General features: G+C 38.9%; 1 protein-coding gene across 2 annotated transcripts; it reads left to right on the forward strand.

The window, feature by feature from the left end:
• Positions 1–397: 397 nt before the first annotated feature.
• Positions 398–17,952, forward strand: LOC117488356 (FYVE and coiled-coil domain-containing protein 1-like). 2 transcript variants are annotated; one of them, XM_034137194.1, is made up of 18 exons: positions 398–468; positions 1,498–1,589; positions 1,877–1,983; positions 2,697–2,822; positions 4,471–4,577; positions 5,627–5,770; positions 6,666–6,756; positions 6,858–9,290; positions 10,194–10,286; positions 10,536–10,654; positions 10,903–11,070; positions 11,287–11,427; positions 12,571–12,779; positions 13,272–13,413; positions 14,008–14,112; positions 14,744–14,954; positions 15,550–15,659; positions 15,793–17,952. In XM_034137194.1, the coding sequence occupies exons 2-18, from the start codon at positions 1,529–1,531 to the stop codon at positions 15,866–15,868; spliced, it is 4,443 nt and encodes a 1,480-aa protein (XP_033993085.1). In that variant the 5' UTR covers positions 398–468; positions 1,498–1,528; the 3' UTR covers positions 15,869–17,952. The 2 variants fall into 2 exon arrangements, with proteins under 2 accessions (XP_033993085.1, XP_033993086.1); XM_034137195.1 differs by lacking the exon at positions 398–468 and adding an exon at positions 575–591.
• Positions 17,953–18,218: the final 266 nt, after the last annotated feature.

Below are 18,218 nucleotides of genomic sequence, written 5' to 3' on the forward strand. Positions count from 1 at the left end.
CAGTTAAGGTGGAGACAAAAAATAAAATACATAATAACAATAAAATACAAATGACATGGTGTGATTTATAAAACCTAATATTTTGTGCATATAAAAAACAGTTTAGACCTTTAATTATTTAGTTTGTCAGTTATTATTTCATAATAACTTTGTGGATAAAATAAAACAAAGGATTAAAACACAACACAATAAAAATACAAACCAAATACAAAGCATACATTTTTCCCCCAATTCATTTTTAAAGTACATTTTATTATATATTTAGATCTCTATGAGCACTTTACTCTTCTCAGGTTTCTGTTTATTTACCATTTGTCTCTCAACCAAACTATGACGGACTTCAGCAGCAGCAGACGCTGTCTATTTGTCCATCACGCCTGTCAATCACCCACAGTGCCCGCCCTCTACGCCTAGCAAGTTTCTGCTGTATCACCTACAAACTGGACACTGGAACATTTTACACATCGAGTACGTTTATTATTGTACTGTTTATTGAATATTGAAGTGTGTCGCTTTGCTTACAACCAAAACTCGATGGTTTATAACATCATTGACATTAAATACGAGAAGGAAATGAAGAGCTGAGAACAGGTGCATGTAGGATAGCTACCAGCTTTGACTATCTAGCTTTGTGTGGCGATTTGTTGCATTTTAAAGCGGTTTTAAGTGATGTAATGTTTCTAGTTTGTAATGGGGACGGTGTATAACAATATATACAGCCTACATCTGGTGTCAGTCGGGTTTGAAACAGTGATACGCTTTCCCCTATCCTCGTGATGTAAATGTTGTATCTCCTCTCACACACTGTACGGTTTTGCTAACTTGACTGACCTACTGTGCTTTCTTATTTTAACATATGAATTAACCCTCTCTGGATTGTTTAATTTGCCTCATTTGTTAAAGGCTTCTGGGGTTTGGATAGAGTGTATTCCTGTGTTTATGTAAGTGATAAACAGCAGTGGTGTGCACATTTAGGAAAGTACTATTGTAGTGTTTAGAATCAGAATATCTTTATTGTCATCATACATAGGTACAACACCATTGCGTTGGTATCTCTCAAAAATAAATAAAAGCAGTGATAAGAGCAGAGGTAGCAGCAATGACAAAGCACTTAACACACTATCCCATTTAAATAAACAAAGCTACACAAGTTTAAATATAACTGTGTGTTCATGAATAGATGCTAAAAGTAACCATAGATGCAAAAAAATGGTGCTTACAGTCTTTGAGGGGTTGAGGTGTGTTTGTGTATGTTCACAGTTCCCCAGTCTGTTAGAATGTGATTTTATTTACCTGAACTGTTTGCCGGATGGAAAGTTGAAATCCTGTTGGCAACAGCTTTCCTTAGTTATACTATCAAATGCTTTATTCATACTTTGAGGGACACAGGTACATCCTTGACATTTCGATGACACAAGGAACATTGTTCATATCATTAGGACCTTCCTATAATATCGAAAAATAAATGACACTGTCTTTTTCCAATCCCACATGCAGAATTTGCTGACGTCACTGCCCCTTCCCCATAATGGCCTCCTCCTCATCAGTTGGAGATAATCAACTGCAGAGGATAATCAGAGATCTGCATGGTAAATAACATGTTCACACTGACTCACATAAACACCATGACGGTATATTGCGTCATATGTTTCTGGCACCCTGTCTTTTTTTACATGTGAAGTAGGCATATGCATCTTTCTCCCAGGATTATTACAACATTTAGATATCAGGACATGTTTTTTGCCTTATAAACATCTATGACTGATAAGGCGATCATAAAATGTGTGCATATTGATACAAAAAGAGTTTCCACACAAGGACATAATTTGATAATTGTGTATTTATGTGTTAACAATGCTGTTACTGTCTTGTTTAGATGCTGTGTTAGAGTTGAGTAAGGAACACAATGACTGTGGTGAACCGGTAACTGATGATAGCGCCAACCTGCACAAGTTCTTCTATAAACTTGAATACCTGCTACAGGTATGGAATCGTATACCACCAGCGTTTGTTCAGGGTTTTTCAAGATGATACAGCTTGTGTTTGCAATTTGACCAGCACTGCTCATCTGACTCTACCACTAGCTTGTACTTGGGGATGTGAACCTCTTAAAGGCGGAGAATATCAATATAACAAGCAGTTGTAAGATGATTAAAATACATATTTCGTAGATAGAAAGAACCTCTTTCATAGATTTGTTGATGAGAAAAAACTCATGAGTGCATATTTTCAAACCGTTTAAACTAAATAACTTTTTACTTTTAAATTTTCCATATCTCAAATATTGACAAGGGAAAGCGACTAATCATTTTCTTGCTCAAAAATTCGACTAGTAAAACAGATTGGGAACCAGTGCTCTAGTGATTTGTAAACCTTTTTGGTTGTGAAGCCTTAAAATAAAGCACTGTAGTTGTGAGGGTTTCATTTAACACAGACTGTTTAATATGTTAAAGATCATGCCAGGTTAAGTATTTCAAAATATAATAAAATAAGTATAGTAATATCTGATGACCGTTTGGAGAAGTCCTAAACCCAGATTTGCAAAGTGCTAGAAAGAAATGGAAACATGTAGGAAGTTCATAGAAATCCTATTAATCACAATTGTACCCGGATGTGTCAGACAGACCTGTTTTACAATGCATATTGCTGATGACATTGTTAGGCAATGCAATAATGAAGTAATGTTTGTTTCTTAGTTTGACCAGAAAGAGAAGACAACCTTTCTTGGTCAGAGAAAAGACTACTGGGATTACTTCTGCGACTGCCTGATTAAGATCAAGGGAGCTAACGATGGCATCCGTTTTGTTAAATCCATTCCTGAGGTAATCCTCCTCTGCACCACACACAAACACACACACACACACACACACACACACACACACACACACACACACACACACACACACACACACACACACACACACACACACACACACACACACACACACACACACACACACTCTGTAACCCTCGCTGCCTCTGGCCTGCCATGTCGTGCAACATGTGCAGACACACAAATGCACGGTGACTGTATAACCATGTAACTAATCCCCTGGTGAGTTGGACACAGTAAATCTCGGAGCTGCTAATTCACTTGCTGCCTTACACCTTGCTGTTCACCTTCTATCCTGGGAATTCACAGTGGTGAGCCTTCACACTGAAATAACTCTAGTTTAATTAGTCTTAGATTGTATATTTTGTTGTCTATTATGAGTTTAACACTAATCTTAAGGTTCATTTACAAACAAATGTTTCCTATGTTTTAGTTTCCGGGGTTACTGGCAAACACACACCATGTTGTTCTCTCTATTAGAATAGCAACTAACAATTGTAAATCAATAATATTAATGTTAACATAAGTAATTAACAATAGGCTGATTATTTACTTGTTTTATAATTTATTCCATGACATATAAGACAAACTGAATTTCACCAATAAGGTGACCTTTACCCTTGATAGTTTTTTTCCGAGCAACAGCCACAAGCTATTAAATGAACTACCATCTATGGCAAATCCTATAGTTTTGAGAGGCTAGAAAAAGCTAATCTTCATATTTTTTGCTTGAAAAATGTCAACCTCACATCTTATGTTATGCTAGTGGATGCTCGTTTATTAGCAAAACATATCTGTTGCTTCAGGCTTTCTCAGGGATTAACAACTGTCAGTATTTTTTCTTCAAAAGTGACATAGTTTAGTCAATACCAGCTGACAACCTTTCGTTCTTTTTAAGTTTTACTTTGACTTTTCTTCTTTTTCCATGTCGGTCAGTCTGTGACGTAAATCAGTCTCCAGCTGGTGTCCTTCTGTTAGATCTGTGGGTCTGTTGTCTTACTTAAATCCCTCCATCTGCTAATGTATTGGAGAGAGAGTCTGGATGTACTGACAGATACCGTGCATGTAATGTCCATGCAGTAACATTTAAACGTATACATCCCTAACTGCTCTGTCCTACGATACATTTGACCAAAATACAGATTTGCATTCGGCTTTAACTGAAATCAATTGATGTATTAGTTAGACAGTCAACAGAAAACAAACCAACAACTGTTATGATTGCTTTTGGGTTCTTTTTCAGGCAACATACATTATTTTTAATATCAATGTAAGACACATTATTTTGGGTTTTGAACTCATTGTTTGGGAAAAAACAAGACATTTAAAGAGGTCATCTTGGCCTCTGGGAAAACAGTTTTTGATCTTTTCTGATGTTTTATAGACTCAGTAGTTAAAGTTTTTTTTTTTAAATAATCATTCATTTCAAGTTAATTGTCTTTAATGTCACATTCAAATATATGTTTCAGGTAGTAGGAGCCACTAGTGAAATAGTTTGAGCTTCTTGATACTGACTAGACTTTGAAATAACACATGCTCTTCAAACATGACCTTACATTGCAGTGAGGTAATGTCCGTCTTTGTGTGTACAAATCTGAGTAAGAAAATCGTGCTTAAGTGTTGATTTGTGTCCTCAGTTGAAGACATCCCTGGGGAAAGGAAGGGCCTTCATACGCTACTCACTCGTCCACCAACGCCTCGCTGACACACTGCAGCAGTGTCTCATAAACCAGAAGGTCACAAGGTCAGAAACAGATACTTACACATTCATACATGTGTTAATATGTAATGTTTTCAATAATTGAGGCACCGTACTTTACGTGGGATGTAGTCCTTTTTTTCGAGTAAATCTCCCTTCCTGATTTATGTTTTATTTCTGTTTTCTGAGGCAACACAACACCCACACCCTAACCGTAGACACTTACAGTTCTTCTGTCTCACTTCCTCAGCCTTTTAGCAAAACAAATGTCAATTATATTTTACTTTATCTCATAAAAGTAGTATGCTTTATATTTCTATTTGACATAAGACATTCGATCACATAAATGACACTGTCAATCTGTTTTCAATAGCAGATTGCATGAAAGTCAGGCCATGTATCGCATGCTGTTCAGGCAAACCTGTGCTGTTGTATTAGCTGTAAAATGTCTTTACTGTAGGGTATTTTTATTAATTGCACAGCACTTTGGCTCGACCAAAAATCGTTTATAAATGTGCTATATAAATAAAACTTGATTTGATTTGATTTGAAACCAATCACACACTTTGTGCAGAAACCTGAAACAACCTCTTACAGTCTTTGTGTGCGTTTTTGGTAATAAGAGGAATATTATTCTATTTCTTGTCAAAAGTGAAATGAGTAGGTCCCTCCTAATCTCATGTCTGTTTATGGTAAATGAAGAAGAATCTAGAACAAGAAGAATATGTGATGCTAGATCTTATCTTATCTTAAAGACAGGAAACTTGTGATATGAATCATCTTATCTGACTCTCTGAAAGGAAGCGGAGCACATTTTCAGAAAATTCACCAATCTATTTATTTAACTATTTATTGCAACCTTTTCATCTTTATAACTCAATTTGTGATTATATTTGTCTGAATGCACTTCAACAAAATGTTTATACAGTTTATAATGAACAATTAAAACATCAGAAAAAGTAATACATCTTTTCAGCTCAGTGACGGAGAGAACAAGATTCATATGGACTTATTACACTTTCTTTTCAAATTTGTTTTGGTCTTGTTGTTAGAGTTGAGATTTATATTTTTTTGTTTGTATTTTTCCCATGCAGTGACTGGTATTATGCGCGGAGTCCCTTCCTCAAGTCCCACCTCACTGCTGACATCATTAACCATCTTTATGAGCTCAACCAGATCCAGTTTGACGTCGCTGCCAGAGGTTACGACCTTGATGCAGATTGGCCATCATTTGCAAGGTAACCAATACTTCTATTACAATTATGTAAACGTTTACAACCCCCAGTTTCGTCTTTTTGAAGAAAAACAAACATTTATATTTGGCTCCTTCATAAAGAAATTAAATCATTATTAATTATTCCGTGTTGGTGTTGGAAATGATTTGTAAATTGATCAGAGACAGACCTTAGGTTATTTGAAATAACACCCCAGGTTATTGCAGCTAATGTAAAATTGTGATGAAGCCATATTGCTTATTTCACAACTTGAGGTAACACTTAATTATCTGATCACTCTGCACATTCACAGCTCTTTTTCTTTTTTGCCTGAGTGTGTGTAAATGTGTGTGTAAATGTGTGTGTGTGAGAGTCAGTGGGTGCCGACAATGTGTAAGTGCTGATCGCTGTTCCTCACGTCAGCACCTTTGCCAAGACTTTTCACTTCCTTGTCATCAATTTGCAGTCACTCTACTCTACAGGAAGTGGACACACTTTTTTGAAAAAAGCTTTAGTTGTGTTGTTGTTGTTCAACACATTATTGGGATTTTTTCAAATATTATGCAGAGTAGCAACACTTACAACAACATAAACTATATATATTATATATTACCTGAATCAACAAATGTCAAAAAGAGAATTACATTTGTGAATGAAGTTCTTTTTCGAGGCCTGTCGTAATTTGTACAGTACAGATAGAGAGTTTAGAGTATGTTGTGCACCTATTACATTTGAATAATGTTTTCAATAAAACAGTTAAAGCTTGTTGTAAAAGAAAGTGCCACTATTTCACGCTTTCTCCATTTCTGTCAAGTTCTTCTTCTGAACAAGGTTTTGGTTGCTTTCTCTTTCAATCAGTTGTCATGTCTTACAGTTTAAGAGGTGTTAATGAGCTCAATATTTGGTCATTATGTTGTAGGCGAACATTAGGCAATGCCTCATCAGCTTTCCTGTGGAGGCCTCCCAGTCGCTGCTCCAGCATCAACAGTCTCGTTAGCAGCTACTCACAGGTACTCAGAAACTGAATCAGATACTCTACATAGACAATCCTGCAAAACGAATGTGTGAATGTGACTTGTGAAGTTAAAACGTTTTTTCATCCACTGACCAGGTGCAGGAGTATCTTCCAATACAAGACCTGAATCCCAGTCTCCTGGGTGGGCTCGATGAACTGGTGGAGCCCTCTTCATGCAGCATAGCAGATAACCTGCGCATTGAGCTCGACCAATCCGAGCTCAGACAGCAGGAGCTGCTGGTCCGGGTTCAGGAGTTAGGAAAACAAGCTGATGAGTTGAAAGGTGTGGTGAAAGACCTTAAAGGCCAGCTTTTGGCCACCCAGAAGACTGCTGGCCCCTCTGTATCTACAGAAGCCCAAAGTAACCAAAATACAGATAATCAGGACGGGGCAAATCACCTTCAAATCTGTAGGGAAGCAATAAACGGTGACCTTCAAAATAGACTCACAGTGTCTGAGAACAAAAATATGGAGCTTCTCTCCAAGTTGGAAGAATCACTTAAGGAAAAGGGACAACAAACAGCTAGCTACTGCGACTCGGCCTGGAAAATCCAGGAACTCCTGGATAAAGTCAAGACAGCTGAGGAGGAGAGGTTGGAGGCAAAGAGAGAGGCGGAGGACAGAGCAAGGCACTCTGAGCGTCTGTCCCAGGATCTGAAACTCAGGGAAGAAGAGATGAGGATCAGTGAGGAGAAGCTGGCTGAAGTAAGAACCGGAGCTCATTGCGAACGCGAGGATGCGCTTACACGGTTAGAGGAGCTCCAGAGTGCAGTCGGTCGAATTCAAGGGGCGCTGAGCTTGAAAGAGAAGGAGACGGGGAACTTAAGAGCACAGCTTCAGGACCTACAAGCGTCACTAGAGTGCAGAGAAAGGAAGGCGGATGACCTAAGGAGAAGACTGAATAAGGAGAGGGAGGAGGTAGAGCAGAGATGTAGCATGAGTTACAGCCAGAATGAGGATCTAGAGACCAAACTCCGGGATGTTAGGAAAACTCTGAAGAACAGAGAAAAAGAGCTCGCTGCTACTTCGGAGAGAACCAAACATTTAGAGGAGCAGTTGGAGAAGCTGAATGTTGAGAAAGAGACTCTGAGCTCTAGACTTGCTAATAATGAAACCGTTTCCTCTGAGAAACTTCAGGAGTACAAAACCCAATGCCACAATCTCATGGAAATAAACAATAAGGTTCTCCAAACGGTTAAAAAGAGTGAGGGAAGCATCACAGAGCTGACTGAGAGCAGGGTAGCCTTGTTAGACCAGCTTGCTTGTTTGAGGGCTTCTGAAAAGCACTTAAAATCCCGAGTTGAGGCTGCAAATTTGTGTGTGGAAGATCGGGAGAAGAAGCTTCTAGATGAAAACCTGCATTGGGAGGAGATTGCCCAGAAGGTGCTCGTCCAGAAGGACACATCTGATGCGCAAATAAAGAATCTCGAGCATGAGAAACAAGAGCGTCTTGAGCTCCAGTCCTCATTAAAGAAACAGTTAGCGACAACTCAACAGGAACTGGACGCACTCACTGCCAAAGCTTCAAAGTTGGAGAAAAACCTCAATGTGTCCCAAAGAAGCCAAGCAGAGTTACTTGAAAAAGTGAAGGACGCTGAGGCTAAACTGAGAGAACAGACTGTTGAATGTGGGCGTCAGCAAGCGAGAGCCGAGGAGCTGGAGAACAGGAGTGTTGAGCTGCACCATGAAAAAGGAGCCGCAGAGAGCAATGAGAAAATGCTTCACGAAAGGCCTCAGAAATCCTCAATGGAAACCAAAGATTCCCCGTACAGGCTGGTTATGGCCGAGGCTCAACTGGAGCTCAACCTGAGGGAGGTGCAGCGGCTCCAGGACGAGGTGGTGGAGCTCAGGGCTCAGCATCTGGCAGGAGCCGACGAGAGGATGAAGGTGCAGGCTCTGCAGGAGGTGACCGAGTCCTCCAGAGAGGACCTCCGCATCTTAGCAGAACAACTGAAAGCCCAGGTAGAGGAGCTCAACCGCCGGCATGTGGATGAGATTCTCCGATCACGGGAACGAGAGGAGGCTCTTGTTCGGGAGCGGGACGGTGAAGCTCGGGCTCGAGCCGGCCTGGCTGCCGAGGTGACGGCCTCCAGAGAGGAGCTCAATAAACTGAAGCTGCGGTATGAAGCCCTGTGTCTGGAAAACAGCGAATCCAAGGAGGCGCTCCACAGAGCCAACACAGAAACAGCTGAACTCGGCATTCAGGTGTGCATGCTAACTGCTGAGAACGAGGAGGCTCGTCTGCGCTGGGAGGGCCTGTCAACGAAGCTGCAGGAGCTGGACGAGGAGGCGTCTCAGGAGGCGGAGAGGCTGAATACCTGCATGGAGCAGCTGAGTCAGGAGAACCAGCGCCTCCTGGATCAGCTCCACAACCAGAAGGGTTCGTCCGCAATCAAGCAGGAGATGCAGGTGGAGCTGAGCAAGGCCCAGCAGGAGGCCGAGGCTGTGCAGGCGACCAGCCAGGAGGAGATACAGGCGCTCCGCTTCCAGCTCAGCAGCCAGACCATGAGCCACGACGGCCGGGTCCAGGTCAGACACACAGAGCTCAGATACAGAAACGTAGCATGCTTCCATTTGTAAACTGTGCATGTAATTGAGTTAACTAGCTACAATGTGCTCTCTCTTCTAAGCTGTTTCCTACACTTCATGTAGGCTTGATCCACCCCAAAAAAAATATGCATTACATTAATGCACATCAGGTGAACAATATCTTGTTCTTTTTTGCCTTTTTAATACTGTGAGCCATGTTCATGCTAAACTCTCTGACTGCTTTTTGCACATTTTTGCACACGTCTGCACAGCCCTCCAGTTTAAAATATAATACACTGTAGTTTGTCATATATACTCATTGTCCTAAGTGATTCTGTTTTTTAGCTTTTCAGAATCAGAATCAGAATCAGAATACCTTTATTAGTCCCACAGAGGGGAAATGTACATTGTTACAGCAGAAAAGAGCCACAGACAGCTTAATGTTACCTAAGAAGCATGCATAAAACTAATTATAATACAAAAAAGTTACACCATTTTAAGGTTATTTGTATAGTTACATTTACATTTGGTGTATCCTACATCCTTTTTTAATGCTAAATTGTTTCTTAGAAATACTTTTTATTATCCTTATATATTAGTTTTTTTACCTACTTTTTTTGGATTGTTTATGTTCGCACCACCAGATACCAAAGCAAATCTGTAAACGTACCTGGCAATAAACTTGATTCTGATTCTGATAAGAAACCTTTCACTATCTGAATTAGAGAATTATCTGCACTACCTTCAAGTTCTACAGATACAAATAGAAAAGTACTCTGGTTACAAATGTGAATGTAAATATACTGCTTAACTCTTTTATGTTGGGTTGTATCAGCAAGTCTTTTCTAAAAGTTGTTTTGTTTTTTCAAACATCAGTTGATGAATTTGTGGTTTCTCGTGCAGACTGTGAATAAAGAGACACAGGAAGTGAAATCACAGCTGACGACCGAGCAAGAGAAAGTGGTCGACTTGGAGAACAAATTCAAACAGCTCGAGGTGAGATGATGTACTGATTCTGGCCCCTGTCCAATCACTAAAACAGTCCACGGATGTTTTAAATCATGTCGGTGAAAGTGCGAGGAAATAAAACTGTTATTTAACATGCAATATCATTTGTGTGTCTAGGATTGATACATGAGATTACTGTTGTGTATATCTGAAATTGCAGTAATCATAACATTATGGTCACAAGCATAATTCACAAAGAACCAGAAATAATGCTGTGCTTTGCTGTACTGATTGCAGGCTGAGAATCAGAGATATTGCCAACAGATTGAGGAGAAAAACATCCAGATGGCCGATTCTGTAAATCTCATCCGGCCGAAAGAAGACGAGATAATCCATCTGAAAGAGAATTTATCAAGGTGAGATACTGTATTCATAAACACACATTCTGGATTGAATTAAAGCTCTGTGAAAAATGTTTTTTAATCTTGTGTGTTTAAATCAGAATGTTTATTTTTTATATAGCGTGCCCTTTTGTGTACTTTTTCTGTCCTGTTTTTAAATCACAAGTCTAAAGATAACAACTGGATGGACACAATTAGTCACCTGAGTATCCCTGTGTATTTTCTTATGTATATTTAATCAGACTGTGTCTTTTTGTATGCAGTTCTCAGGAAAGTCTTGCAGCGGCTCAGCGGACTTGTCAGGAGATGAGTGAAAATCTACGGAGAGCCACACAGGACAAACAGAGCTTTGATCTGAAGACGGCAGCTGAACTCGATGATCTTTACCGCACGAAAATCAACTTGGAAGAAAGGCTTGTTGAACTGATCAGGTAAAAACATACATATTTCATCTGATCTACCTTTCATCTTTCCATTCCATGTTGTCTTTGTTACTAGGGTTAAAGTGATATCAATGCAGTGTTGAGTGATTATGCCTTGGTAATTTCCTAAGGCCCTTTTGGTATGTGTTTTTTAATTGTGTTTTCTGCATTATAACGTGTGATTTTTACTGCAATTAAAAATATGCTTGATGGTGCTCTCTGCAGGGAGAAAGATGTTCTGTGGCAGAAGTCGGATGCCCTGGAGTTCGAGCAAAAAATGCGGGACGAGGAGACGGAGAGAGACGTCAACTTCTGCCTGGGCTGTCACACCCAGTTCAGCTGGTGGCTCCGCAAGCACAACTGCAGGTCAGATGGGCCTCTGTATGAAAAACAATTATACTATTTATAATATACAGTACATCACCAGGTAACTAAACGAATGCCAATCTTGCTCCTTTTAAACCAGTCGTGTAAAGAAATGTTTTCTCGATTGTTAAGCACATTTGCTGAAACACTATTGTAGTTCTAAAAACATTAAGCACAATTAATACACAACATATTTAACAACAGCATAGATACACAATACCTAAAAGCTGTCGATGGTTTAAAATATTTGACACATTTTCCAAAAGTAAATACATTCAGTCAGTGCGTTGATGCCACTGAAATTAATTTTCTTTGTGATTGGTTTTGTAGTCAAATGTAACAGGAACTGAAGTCCAGTGACATTTACGTCCTGAATTTCACTTCTTATTTAGATTAACCAAGTGTTATTTAATAGTTAAGTCAAATAACGTCCACAGCAGATCGAATGGGATGCATTAAAAATGAATAATAATGTTGTTTATTGCTTCATATTCATATTGAGAATGCATGGTGTCTTTATAAAAGTCAGTCTCGCTCCATGTAATGTCAATGTGTTTGAGTGAAGAAAGTACACGAATTACACATGTAAGCTGTTAACAAAATGTCATGATTTGAACTCAAATGAACCAGGTTTTAACAGTTTTTTAGATTTACACAATGTTGAAGAGAGAATCTGAGTTAAACAGTTGCTATCTGTGACTTAATGCATCACTGGATAATTTAATGATATTTGCTCTTAAACTTTCATGCTGTAACTATGAGAGTATTATTTTTAAAACAAGATACAAATCCTGCATCACAATACATCAGTTTAAGCCTCTTTTCATTGAACTCTTATTGTCTTAGCTAATGCGAAACTATGCGTTTGCTGTTGCAACGTCTTAACTCAAAAGTAACCTTCTGCAACATCTTAGAAATGTTTTTTTTTTTTTTAAAGCATCCTAATGCACTTTATCAGAGCCTATTTCTTGACAAAGATATCAAATGTCTGACTTGTGTATTTGATATCTTCAAAATGTAAAAAGAAATCTAATTATTGATTTGATACATGCACCAAAGAGCTTTACTTGCATACTAAATCCTAAATTCCAGTTGAATAACCCGCAACCAAAAACTAATAAGTAATGGTGTCTCTATTCTCAGACTGTGTGGGCGTCCCTTCTGCTACTACTGCTGCAGCAACACAGTGAGCACGCAGCAGGGCGGCCACAGGGAGCGCTGCTGCATCGACTGCTACAACAATCACACCGCGGTGGTGGAGCGCCACCCTCAGGAGGAAGTGACTCACAGCACGCCGGGGACTCCTTTCCATCGCCTGCTGCAGGCTGGGAAAGCTGTGACGGGTGCTTCAGGTAACAAAACACACACACACACACACACCAATATATTATAATATATCCAGCACCAGACACTTTTTACGCTGCTATGGACAATCTTGCGGTAATATCTCTTTTTGCACATTCGATGGATAATCTGCATAATGTACATTCTCAAAATATTGAAGTGACTGTTATTTTGTATATATTGATTGTTGTGTTTTTATTTAGGTCTTAATGTGTGCACATGTAAACATTTGTCTTATATATACATACTGTGTATATATATACATATTTGCACACATATTTTTATATTTTATATACATTTGCTTTTATATTCAGGATTGTGGGAAACAGTATTTCGATCTCGCTGTCTGTACACACAAACTGGAAGATTGACAATAAAGTTGACTTTGAATATATTGTGTCAAATGCTGAGGTTCTTTTCAGCCTTTAGATATGGTGGGTAAAAGCAAACAGAGAAAGGTACAAATGTAATAATGAACATAGCTGATGTTTGTTTTCTAGGAGCAAGTGAAGGTGAAAAGGTGGATGATGGTATTTTCGACATCATCACAGAGGAGGAGGTGAGCGGGGTCTATGACAGTGACTCTCTCTCTTTTGCCACCGCCTGCTCTCCTGAACACGGACAGCAGGGGGCAGCACAACTGTAAGTATTTCACCTTCATTCACTCACTCAGGAAAGATTGAGACTGTTGAAGTAAACCACGATATAAAATATGAATACCAACCTGACAAAAAACGATTTTCTCTTGACATGCCATCTTCATAACAATCAGTTCAGTGTGTTCGTGTCGTCAGAGTCAGAAAGCAAGAAATGTTTGCAGCTGTGGAAATAAACTCAGGAGCTTTCATGAAAAATAAATGAAAATGAATTGATTTAATAAGTCAGTTGAATTTTAGATTCAGTTTTAACAGTTTTCCACGTACATTGCCTTTTTAAAAGTGACATAGATTAGATAGATTGACATTTACTGTACAGCCGTTCTTTATGTGTTTATTTTAGCTGTGTGTGTATGTTATGTACATATATGTATGTATGTGTACTGTAAGCCATTTCCCACAGATGGGCCACACTGTACAGTAGATGTTCCTTATTCACTTTTTTTCTAACCTTGTAACACTTTCAATGATTGTGTATTTGGTTAGATCTTTGGACACACAAGTGAAAAGTGAAAATAGTTCTAAGCAAATTGATAACAACGTATATATATTAATGTTAAATACCCTACACTGTTTTCAGAAACAGCAGTGCCAGTGCAGGAGACCTCACATCAGAAGATAATGATGACCTCAACACTTCGGTACAAGACGCAGAGATCTGCCTGCTGAAGTCTGGAGACCTCACGTGAGTTTCACGTGCAGCGAAAGTTACACTGGGAAACATTCTGAGTCGCACTTCAGACTTTTAGAGGAAGTTTCTCATGAATTCCTCTTTAAAAACGTTGCACTACATCCCAACATAGGAAGTGAAACTAACCCATGTGTGGCTTGAACAGCTTCCCTAAATGTTACTCTGTACTTGTTATGAGACCTCAGTTTCACCTCTATTATAATTTTTTTTTTTTTTTAAGGAGTATTGCTTCACTGCCTCATGTCAGCAGGTATCTGTCTCTGTAAAGTGTTCTTGAGCAAAGGGCTGAGTCTATCCCAAAAGAAGAATGTGAACTTTAAGTTTGTTAGTCTATTTATAAGTCTCTGGGGTTAATATTGCATGCAAACAAAGACATAGAAGGCTTTTAGTGGCTCAGGAGTCTGCAAAAAACTGATACATTAATATCAGTTGGGCTGAAAAGAGAATAATCTCTCTCTGTGGAGCTGGAAAGAAGTAGGTTGTGGGTAATGTAGGCACCATGTTTTGAAAAGGAAGGAAAAGAATACATGGAAATAAAAAGACAAAGCTCTAGTTCTTCCCCATTATTTACCTAGGAACAATATTCTGAACTTTCCTTGATCCCGTTCTATTCGCTCCGCTGCAGGCTCTCTATCCCCTTCACGGTGGATGATATCTCAGCGTTTGGGGACAGCTCCAGAGAGCTCTTCATAAAGTCCAGCTGCTACAGCACCATCCCCATTACCATGAGCGGGCCCGGGCCGACGGTCTGCTGGACGTTCACCTCCGAACCCAAAAGCATCGCCTTCAGCGTGGTCTACAGGGAGAGCACCGAGACTCCACTCGAACAGGCCAAGGTGAGACACTTTATCAATTTAAAGAACATTCATACACTCTTCCTCCTCTTAAAGCCTTAACAAAGTAAGAATACATTCACTAAAGTCAACCTAACAACTGTGAAAGGCAGTATTTGCAGGAGAGTTGAAAGTATTCAAGTCCATTGCTTTAATATCTATTGACCATCCATCATATTAAAAGTGTGAATGTATGGGACCTCTGATAATCTGTGTAATATTAGCGTTCCACCTCAACAAAACACTATTCTGTGACCTGTAGCTGTGCAACATTTAGTTTATTTTTAGGCAAATGTTAAGTGTCTTATTTGTATTATTTCCACTGTGTTGATTTAACTTGAGCAGCAGCACAGCCCCCAAGCGAGGAGAACATGCAGTTTTAAGTCTGCAGCAAAAATAAAGATTGGCCAGGAGAGAGCAGTCCAGACTAAAGCCTAGCAGTCCCTACCGGACACACAACACACACACATTTGATGAGCAGATTCTGCACTGGATTCATGCTTTTCATTCACCCGCCCTTACAGATCTTTACCTATAAAAGCAGACATATATTTCTCTGCTTTAGTTAAACAAGATTTCTATCCTTTGCTCTCCACAGGTCTTGATCGCTCTGACGCGCTGTAACTCCCACAAAGAGACCATCCAGGGGGAGCTGAAGGTCAGGAACGCTGGAGAATACACACTCATCTTTGACAACTCTTTCTCAAGGTCAGTCGCTTTGTGTTGTCATTCAGCTTCTCTTTTGTTTCATGTAAGGGCGCTGTGTTTGTTAAAAGTTCAGACTAATTATTTGACATACAACTTAAAAGAAGCTCATCTGTCTTTTCTTCTTTAACTCAAGGTTCATCTCAAAGAAAGTCCAGTATCAGCTGAGTCTGGACAAGCCTGTGGTCTACGATGGAACCGACCTCCTCTGAACGTGACGGGAAGGAGGAGCGGCAGGTTGGAGTCTACTGACGTTTAACAACTTCAATGAAAGGTTACACAATTAAAAAAAAAATGCCTCTGAGCTAGCGACTTCATCATGAGGTGATAATCATCAGATGAATTCTGATTATAAAAGGCTGAACAATGAAGTAAGACAATGTTACACTATTGAATGTAAGCATGCACTACCTATTATAAAAGCCGGACGTTGTAGTTTAAATGTGGCATTAAGGGTATCAAACTTCACTCCTTGATCACTGGACTGTTACATTTTTCAATGTGAAGGACTTGTTCTCAGCACCTACACATGTAGCTCTTGTAGGCAACTATTTGTACCGTGTCATGCAGAAGTAAAGCTCGTTTTCTTTTTAGCATAAGGGGAAATTGTTTGATAAATCACGGTTTGTTCCTTTTAATTTGCCTCGTAAGTAAGACTTTTGAAAGGGGGTTAATGTGTCGTCTGCACAGTGACAAAAGAGTGGGTGATAGGGTTAAAATCCCCTTCCACATAATTATCATCATTATTTAAAACATTTCCCAGGACATACATTGATCAAATATTTCATTTTTGCTTCTATTATATTGATACTTATTGCCATGAATCATATCCTGCTTTTCACAATGGCCAAATACACCCAGAGATATCAAAGGGAGGACTTTCACATTACGAATGGTTATATCGTTGGCCGTTTAAAATATGACTGAATGATACATGACTGAAAACTCTAATTTGACTTGAATCCTTTACTGAATATGTTTTACTTCAAGAAAACCGTTAGTGCTGTGTGTGTTTCATGTAACTAAATCTTTGAATTGGTGTGTTGATATCATGCTACTGTATCATTGGTGGAGAAGCTGTTGGTAACGCATGTCCTGTCATCTGTTTCTCAGTTAATGCTCCTTTAATCCAGTAAAACATCTTCATAACTGTTGCCTTTTTTAGCTGTGAGAAATGAAAAGGATACATTGTGTTGCGATCATGAAGAGAAAGAAGCAGGGCTTTTGCAAAGGCAGCAATACAGCCAAATGATTGGGTTTTAACTGTCTCTAGAAAACGGGCTTTAATTCAGTGCAATATTTCGATTATTGCAGTTTAAGAGTTCAATGCATGCAAACACTGTGCCCGTAGTTCCCAGATTTAAGCCTGCAAGGGTGAAAAAAAGGGATGGAAATATTTAAACAAGTATTTAAATGTTACGTTTTTACTTCTTATCACTGAAGCTTTGACAAACTGTGAGGATTTTGCGTTAAACTTAGTAAAGATTTGACCTACAAATACATTTTCTAATGAAATACATAAAGCCTTTAGATGAAAACGAACATATTTAAAAAAAAAACTATTTATTTATAGAGTGCTTTTCAAGATGAAAGAGATGTTTGTTATTCAATATAGTTGTTTGCTGTTGCTGTGTGATGTTAATAAAGTTTTGCAGTGTGTCAAACAGAATCTCAGCATGCAGCCTTCAAATAATGCAAGTCCAAAAATCGCTTTTATACTTCTCTTAATGGACGTTTATTTGAAGGCTTTAATGATGAGATTTTAACTTTATCTTTCAACTGTGTCTTCACTCTGGTCATTTGATTAAACTGACTTGAATATACTGAAACATTGCTTTGCTCTTCAACACAGAATTTACACATTCACAAATGTCTTCCCCTATTTTAAAACCATTTTGTAATTTAAATTGTGAACCTATCATATAAGAAGAGTGATATATTGCCAAATATATGTGGGGTACATATTTGTCTCTTTTATTGTTCTTGATTGGGAGTTTCTGTTTCAAGGCATTGCAACATGACGGCTGTGTGATGCACTTTTGAAAGGGCTTTCTGTTGTTCTGAATCCCATGAGCCTTTGTGCCAGTTATTGAATGTTGTGTTTCTTTCATCTGTATGTAGTGAGTGTGTGATTGTAGAAGTTTACTGCTGGATTTGTCCGAGGGAAGCTTTCCCCTCGCGACTCAACCTGTAAAAGAGTGTTGACAAATGTTTTATTGAGATATCGTTTACATACTAAAGATTTATAATAGAGTGGATTTAAGATTGTGGAAAAATAAAAAAGGATTGTGTGATACCTCGGAGTCAGTGCTAATGAACTAACCTGCTATACACCATACTGTGTGATCCTTTTCTCCTCACTGTTAACGTGTTGATACACAAAAACACTTAGTGTCGTACAAACATTCATGTAACTCAGGATGAATTCTTATATCTGTGGTTGTCCTTTGACTTTTCATCTAGTACCATCATCAGGTATTGTAATTCGTACAAAATCCTCGCAAAGCTAATTACATTCCTACATTACCTTTTAGTTTGGTGCTAATTAGCTAGCAACATTGG

Source organism: Trematomus bernacchii, unplaced genomic scaffold (assembly GCF_902827165.1).
Source record: "Trematomus bernacchii unplaced genomic scaffold, fTreBer1.1, whole genome shotgun sequence".
Lineage (NCBI taxonomy): Eukaryota > Metazoa > Chordata > Actinopteri > Perciformes > Nototheniidae > Trematomus > Trematomus bernacchii.